This window comes from Egretta garzetta, unplaced genomic scaffold (assembly GCF_000687185.1).
Source record: "Egretta garzetta isolate BGI_Z169 unplaced genomic scaffold, ASM68718v1 scaffold259, whole genome shotgun sequence".
In the NCBI taxonomy this organism is placed as follows: Eukaryota; Metazoa; Chordata; class Aves; order Pelecaniformes; family Ardeidae; genus Egretta; species Egretta garzetta.
In genome coordinates, this window is record NW_009260770.1 from 2,288,138 (window position 1) to 2,296,691 (window position 8,554).

Below are 8,554 nucleotides of genomic sequence, written 5' to 3' on the forward strand. Positions count from 1 at the left end.
ATTTAAAAGAAGGATAGATGAGGTGCTTAGGGACATGGTTCAGTGGTGGGATGTCAGTGCTGGGTTAACGGTTGGACTTGATGATCTTAAAGGCCTTTTCCAACCTAGACGACTCTATGATTCTATGATTCTATGAAACTTCTTTTTTTTAAAGTTACATTTTCTTAAACACCTGCCCCCACCACTTCCTCAGACATGAAGTATTTTTCATTTTGAATGAGGCCAAAGGGAATCTGGAAAAGGTGATGGAAGGCTACAAGAGGAACAACACAACAGGTCACATGCAGAAAGGGGTCACCAGAGCAAGGCATAGAAAAATAGCAGGAGGACTTGAGTGCTTGAAGCTGGTGACAGCTAGGGAACAGCATCAGACACAGAGAAAGGTTTAGATGAAGGAAAATGAGAGCAGTGCAAAAAGCGTGGGGAGCTTCCAAATGAAAATCAGAATGTGGCAGTTGGAATTTTCTGGGGAAACAAAACCAAACACACACCAAAACCAACCAAAAAAAAAACCAAACCCAAAACAAACCCCCAACCCTTTGGAGAGGTAGAAGTCATGGAAACAAAAGTGGCTTTTATCTGTTAGATTGCTACTGCCTTTAGCAGTTGCTGATGCTGCTAGTGACAAAACCTGCTTTGTTTTCACTGATCGCAACTCTTGTGAAAACTAAACCTGTGGTACCCTGCCAGGGCCAGATAAGACTAGGAAGAATCAAGAGAATTGTTTACTAAATCCAGTGGTCACAGAGGTGAAACTATTAGAGACTGTACTTTTCTTATCCAGATGAAATTTTGATCTTAATGTAGTTTGCAGACAACGCTTATAATGACGAGGAAAACCAGCTTGATCACCCCATCCAAAGAGGGCTTTTCTGGGAGACAGGAATAGCTAGCTATGTGCAGCAACTATTTAGTAGTTTCTGATTTCAGATAAAATGGGTTTATTGTTGAATAATCACTCGTCTCTGAAAACACATCAGTTATTCTGGAAGACAGCAACTTTTATTTGGTAAGCATGAGCACTCAGGGAGGTGAGTGCAGATTAGAGCAATATTCTGCAACTGTGCTAGGCAGCTTTTCTAGGCAACATCCCTAAGCGGGCAAAAGAGCAGGAAATCTGCAACTGGGAGAGCACTGAAATTAAGCACATTTGGTACAGGAATCGCTGAAATAATGCCATGTGCACTTTAGCTTTTCAGGAATAAAATAGAGATCACTGTAGACTTCAGTTTGTCTAGTTCAACAATAGTAGTCCTTCTTATACATAAATAAGATTATTTATTGTTTTCTTGCTTATTCTTTCTTGATTTTTGAGGTGGGGAAGGAGCATTTGAAAACACTACTTAATAAAGAGCAGCAGCAAAGACACATACCTATGCAGGGGAAGATGCTTTGTAATTAGAAGTGCTTTTAACATAAAGGTTTATGGACTTCACAGTTTAATTACAGAATGTGTCAGAAATAATTATACCTGACTTTAGAGGACTTCTTAGATGTCTTAGATTTCTCTGGGTCTGTAATAGACTGACTACCCACATTATTAAGCTACTGTTTTCTGAAATATAGCTGTTGTCTGAAGATCTAAGCTCTTTTTTTTTTTTCTTCTCTTAACACATAACAGACTCGCAACCAACCAGTGACAAGTTATACTACTTTAAAAAAACCACCCCAAACCTCATCTAATAATTAGCATACATTATGTATAAAGCAGACTTTTTAGAAAACTGCTGATCAACTTTCTATGTTGGAACTGCATAGAATGCATTATCCTGATTCTGGAGTCCAATATAAAGACATACTGTATTTTTAGTGTTACATTTCATTATCTGTTTTATAAAATAACAGTACTATTCCAACGTTCTCTTTCAAGTGATAATTAATATTTATTATTAAATGTTCCCAATGAAGAATACATTAGGAGTGGAGCCAAACATTAATTACTCAGATTGATGGGTGACCTTAGAAAAACCCATGCTTGAGATTGAGGTCAGTAAATATTTTGTATCATGACAACTGAAACTATTAACCCTGTCCTGTGGATGACTGGAGTTTGTCTCTGCAAACACAGAGCTGTGAAAAGCCATTCAGAAAGCACTCGAAAAAGATTTGCTTCCAATTTTACTGGCCAGCGATAGCACAGGCAGCTTGAGGTTTTGCTTATTCATACTTCTATCGCTTTGTGCTTATAGTGGGTTAGCCTTGGCTGGCTGCCAGGTGCCCAGGGAACAGCTCTCACTCCATCTCCTCAACCAGCCATGGGGAGAAGTTAAGATGAAAAAGCTTGTGGGTTGAGATAGAGACAGAGAGATCACTCACCAATTACCGTCACAGGCAAAACAGACTCAACTCAGAGGATTAATTTAATTTATTGTCAATTAAAAATAGAGTAGGATGGTAAGAAACAAAAAGACAAAACTAAAACCACCTTCCCCCCTCTCCTGTTTCTTCCCAAGCTCAACTTCACTCCTTCATTCCCAACTCTTCTACCTCCTGGCCCCAAACAGCACAGGGGGATGGGGGTCACGGTCAGTCCACAACAGCTCCTCTCTGCTGCTCCTTCCTTCTCACACTTTTCCTATTCTCCAGCACAGGCCCTTCCCACTCGATACAGTCCTTCAGGAGCGTGTGCCCTCTCCGTGAGGTGCAGTCTTTCAGGAACAGACTGCCCCAGTGTGGGTCCCCCGATGGGCCACAGCTCCTGCCAGGAGCCTGCTCTGGCTTGAGCTCTTCACAGGCTGCAGCCTCCTTCAAGGCATGTCCGTCTGATGGGGCATGGGGTCCTCTGTGGGCTGCAGGGGGATGACTTTCTTCACCATGGTCATCTCCACAGGCTGCAGGGGAAGCTCTGCTCCAGCACCTGGAGCACCTCCTCCTCTTTCTTCACTGACCTTGGTGCCTGCAGGGCTGTTTCTCTCACATTTTTCTCCATCCTCTCACAGCTGCTGCACAGCATTTTTATTTTTTTTTACCCTTTCTTAAATAGGTTTCCACAGAGGTGCCACCAGCTTGGCTGAAGGGCTCAGCTTTGGGCAGTGGTGGGTTCATTTTGGAGCCAGCTGGAAGCAGCTCTGTACAACACAGAGGCAGCCCCTGGTCTCTATTCACAGAGGCCACCTGCACAGCACCCCTCCACCTCCCACTGCCAACGCCTTGCCACTACACCCAATACAGTGCTATTTTGTGCTTTTCCACAGCAAGAAATCAGACCTCGGTTCTCCCACAAGAGGGGAACTTTTCAACAGTCAAGCTCTGCAGAACTGTCCCTTAAGCTAAGTACAGGATATACTTATTACATAGAAGTACAGTGGATTGGTCACACTTGCACCCTATTCCTCCTGAAGACTAGCTTAATCCTGAACGGGGCAAATCTAGTATTTCACTTAACTAAATTAATATTTCCCTGCAATCAAATGTGCACTGCTGTATCGACAGGTAAGTGATTGCAGGGAGTTTTCATGAGGCATTATAAAAAGAGGTCCTTGATCCTTACAGTATTTGTTGAAAACTAGAAACTGCTGAAGCCTTCTATCTCCTGTACTCAGCAGTTTGTAGTCTTTTGCAGCTTTGGTAAAAGACAGAGGAAGGCATTCCCTTTTTTGTGAAAGGAAACACAGTTTGCATGGTTTCTGAGGCCAGAAAGTGAGTCAGCAGTAAAGAGTTAAGAGTTCAGAGCCACATAATAGTATCCAGTTACTTCACTGCTACAGTCCTGCATTCGGAAACTAACTGTGGCAGACTATAGATCAATTAACATTCATGATTATTTCAGGAATAAGTTATGCTGGAAATTAATAGAGATGACAGCCAAAGCAACCTTTTGAGTTTGTTTATTCATGGACAGTGTTCCTTAAAATTGGCACCACCATCAGAAAATATTGCCATCACTGACACATAATTCTCACCCATCTCAATTTTCATAGCAAGTTAAACTATGGAGCTTGAAAGTTATGAAGTGGTAGAATACCACCTTCTCCCTCAGCAAAACAGCAATGCTCATGTTTATAAATATCTTAACTGTATATATGACAAGGTAAGATAGAGAAAGTAGTGATAAATGCTAAACCCCACGAGGATACTTACTAATACATAACTGTAGTAGTATGTTAATCACATTAATACCTCCAGTAAAACTTGAGGCACCAAGTAAAAAAAAAAAAATGTACTTTGGTTTTAAGCTTTCTTTTGCTTTTAGTTAAAGAAGCTTGTGCCTTTAGTTCAAGTGCTATCTCCGGAAGAAGCACACTGAAATGATTTAGAGTTACAATTCTAGTCAGTTACAAATGATCATATGTAATTATCTTCACAGTTAATACTCAGAATTACAAACATTTCCTAAATTGTGAACACCTACCTCTCTATTCACTGTACTGAAAAAACTTCCAGCCCAAAGTCCTATTTTCCTTTCTTTACCCTTACCTTCTCTGTAGGGAAGGGATTCAGAATGTTTCCTAGAACATATTCCACATGGTCTAAGGAATTTAGACCCTGCCTTTTCCTCTCCCCCTGGACAGAAGAGCTTGTAATCCTATTTCTCCTGAAAGAATAGGAAGGTGCAAGAAAGCAACAGCTTCATGGGTTTATGAAAGGAAGGAAGTGAAGTAATGAAAAATTACAGACAAAAAAGCTACTAGATCCTTCATTCCAGTCATGAAAAGAACAACATTGTTTTGCTTGCAGAACATGAACAGTGCCTGAGTCAACAAGATCGAGTACTTCAGTGAAAATTCCTTTTTTGGTAACTAGAGAGTATGACTTGGTGCATTGTTCATAAGTGATGCAAAGCAACAGGCAAAAAGGGCCAGTGCAAGTAAGGAGGCAGTAAACATGTTTCACACCTTTGACTTGTCAGTGCTACCAGCCTTGACTGCAACAGTAACAAGTACAGATTAACTGAGTTTATGGAAAGAAAAATTAAAGCTAAAAATGTCCAATAGAAAAGCCAGCGTCTTCTCTACATACTTGCAGTTAAGAGCCTGTGCTTTTAGTTTTTCCATCTCTTGCTAGATATTGCACAGCACTTCTACATAATTTTCTGAAAGCTAGATAATCAAGTTGTTCTTTGCCATGTACAACATACAGCTAAGTAAAAGCTATGCTTCCTAAGGAGTCTGTTAAAAAAACCCTGAAACTGGCTCCAACTCAGAGAATTACAAACTCCTCCAGTTTGACCCAAAGCCAAAACTTTATCTCTGGATAGAATTTGGTACATGAGCAAGTATCATTCCCCAAATACTAAACCTGTGGCAAAACCCAGATTCAGAAGCAATGAAAATTTCAGACACTTAAACATTCCAAGACACTTCTCCCATTTTAAGAAAAAAAAAAATAAAATCAAAGCTGTTACTTTGCTCAGCTGTTTGCATTTTGAATTAGAGGAAGGAGATGCTCTGAGATGGAGACTTTGCAGCTCACATGACCTTCAGCAGCTCAAGTGTTAAGTTGCCAAAGAAGCAGCTGCCCAAAACCATTGCAAATTCACAGTGAGTTAGCCTGTTAGATCAGGTTAGGTTTTAAGATAATACCACTGGAAACTACGGAGCAGAGTGTTGCTTCTGTAACAATTGCCTCTGGCTACAGAATGCTGGCATTTGAGATCTGCACAGTTCAGACTTGCAAAAGCTTTTGTATTACAGAGGTTTAAGAGGCATTTCACACAAATTAATGCAATATTGAACTATGCAAGTTGGGGTTTTTTTGGGGTTTTTTTTTTTGGTTTTTTTTTGTTTTTTAAATGTTGGTGCTCCCACCATGAGCCACAAATATTCTGAGGAGCATTACACAGAGTTTGCTTTCTAGAGATGTGCTTGTTTTAATAGAATAAATGGTCCTTAAAAGCTGAAAGGATTAATGACAAAATCCTTGCACTGCCTCAATTAAATGCAATTCCTTGACAGGGTTAGAAAGACTTTGGCCAACAGTTATCATGGCAACAATCACTTGGGGCAGGGGTGGTGGTGGTGAAGACAATACAGATTAAGTATAAAGCTTCCATTTTAACACCACCTCTTTCTCATTACTCACAGAATAGTCTGTTTTCTTCTGAAGGAAACCTGACAGTGCTGCAAGTTACAGGCATTCTTCCCTGTGAGAAATTAGAAAAAAACCCAGTCCTCCCCTTGCTCAGAGCTGTGTGCCCTCCCCACGCTTCAGCAAACACTCAGAAGTAGATGGAAAACAAAAGAAATCAGGGAAAACCCCAAAGTTTTTCTTAGCTGTCTACTTATTTGTAGTACCTTTACTGAAGAGACAGGCAGAGACCTAGTGAACTTGTGTCCAGCAGTCCCTTTAGCACTTGGATTTAGGCTGCTTTTTACCACAGCAGTGATCTGAAAGATGCAGCTCCAGCTGGCTAAGTCACATCCATAAAGGGAAGGCAAAAATAAGCATATAAAGGTGAAATTCAGATAAAAGCAAGAGCAATATTCCCACATATTAGTGAAATTTGAAGTGAACAGACCCAGCTGACAGGTCAGAATGGATCCCACCAACCATGATGCTTGGTCTTTTCAGTCCACCTGCTCCTCTTTTAGCAGATGAGGTTTTCCTCCAACTAGTCAGTGCAGTTGATGCACATAGCTAATGGATCCCTCTCTCAGCAGAGGCATGGCAAGCACTGTGGGGTCCGCATTGGTCCTTTTTCCTTTTGCTCCTACTGCTTTCTTCCCCTGCCCCGCTTGTTCACTCTGTCACCAGAGCTTCTCTTCCTAGGTGGCCCCTGCCACCAGGTCAGACAGATTACCTGTATCTGCTGTCTGCTTAACAGCTTTCACTCTTAAGCAAGACTACAACAACTTACTAAAATTCTTCACGAGCAAGCAAAGGAAAACTTCAAAAGCCATACCTATGAACAACCGAAGTTGGGCTTTTTCCCCTTTATCAATGGGAGTTTGTATTTTGACACAAGATGCCTGACACTGCTTGTTTTCCAGTTTTCTACACTGTTGAGGAAAAGCTTGCTGGAAGCTCATCATACTAGCAGTTCCCTAAACTGTAGAAAGTGTTCTGAGCAATTCTACTGAAAGATTTAAAACATTGCCCTTTAATACAGCTTGTCTTAGGAGATGATAAAACTGCAAATATCCAGTTTAGAGCGTATGTATGTTACACAAGACCAGACAGTGTCCTGCTGTTCTCCTCTGAACACAGGGGCATCAAAATCCAGCATCTCTTAAAGATCCACACAACATGTACCTCAAGTACAGCTTGGAATGTAGTGTTGTCTTGCAACTGAACAGTAAGTACTATATTAGTGCTGGTTTAACCCCCACGGGAAGCTTCAGCAGGTTGCTTGTAAGCCATATTCATGAAACTATGGCAAATTATTCAATATTTCAGACAGAACCAGACACCAGACCCATTAAACAAAGATATCAGTTTCTTCAGTTGGTATGAGTTACACTAACCTGAACTTTCTGTACATTTGAAGAAAAATATAAAGAGTTAAAGTGAAATGATTTTACTTATTTTAAAGGAAATAAGGTTAAATTTTAAGCTTCTGCCTAGTAGTTGTGCTTTCTTCAATTAGACTTCATGAGAGTGGTCAGTCACTGAACCAGGATTCAGTTGTATCATGTATTTCCATTGGTAGCAGAAGTAAATAAGTACACTTCACCCTTGTGTACCTGAATGCCAGATGGACACCAATACCAGCACTGTTAGGGACTAAAAACAAAAAAAAACCCACAGCTCCTCCATCTTACAGCCCAGTCTGTTCAGAAGGCAAGTAGACAGCCATAGAAAAACCCAACCAAAGTATGCTTTGATCGATGCAAGAAATACCCCACTGGTTACAAAGCGTGCAAGTTTCCAACTATACTTATTCTCCATTTTGAGTTGCTGGGACAATAACCTGCCCCCTCTCCTTTTGTCAAGTTCTCAGACATTAGGCACCCACCCTTTTGCTGTGTTAAGAGCCTGTGAAGACCAAACACTTATTTTATGACTAAGGCCTACAAGCATTCCCAAATGGGAAAAGTGTTAGTTCACATCAGTGGACATCCCCCTAGTATAACATCATTACAATCAAAATTGCGCAAGAGAATGTCTTTAAGCAAAAGGATCCAGTATCAGATGTGCAGCTCTGTTCACTGCTGCTGCCTTGATCTTGTACACGTGCCATCTTCATCATATTCACCCATCAACTGCAACATATATGTTCCAGTATAGAGAAGAAAGTGTCCAGTTACTTGTGCTGCGTGGGATATCAGCTGAAGCACCTTCCTAGAAGAAAAGCCATTTGTTTAAAAAAAAAAAAATAAAAAATTCACCAACAGTGACATTGCCCCATCCCCGCCAACACCTTTAGGATGAGTTAGGTAGATATATTTAAGAACTCTCTCATCTCTCCTCACTTCTGAAGAGCTGGTCATCTTTGTCTCCCCTTTAGAGCAAATACTTCTGTGGCCACTGACTGACAGAAAACTATTGACACGTTGGCAGAACCAGAAAACACATTCAACAAAGCAGGCTGTCATTCTGTTAGACATTTACAGGCCTTCTGCAGAGCCATCACTCAAACTACCAGAGCACCGCTGAAGACTTAACTTTGCCCGGG

At 40.9% G+C, this 8,554-nt stretch overlaps 1 protein-coding gene across 1 annotated transcript in view; it reads right to left on the reverse strand.

Annotated features, from left to right (window-relative positions):
• Positions 1-5,721: 5,721 nt before the first annotated feature.
• CIDEA (cell death inducing DFFA like effector a) overlaps positions 5,722-8,554 on the reverse strand; it is a 9,291-nt gene continuing 6,458 nt past the window's right edge. The window contains exon 4 of the mRNA XM_035901638.1: positions 5,722-8,220. Within this exon, the coding sequence (XP_035757531.1) occupies positions 8,085-8,220 (136 nt within the window). The 3' untranslated portion in view covers positions 5,722-8,084. The remainder of the gene's footprint in view (positions 8,221-8,554) is intronic.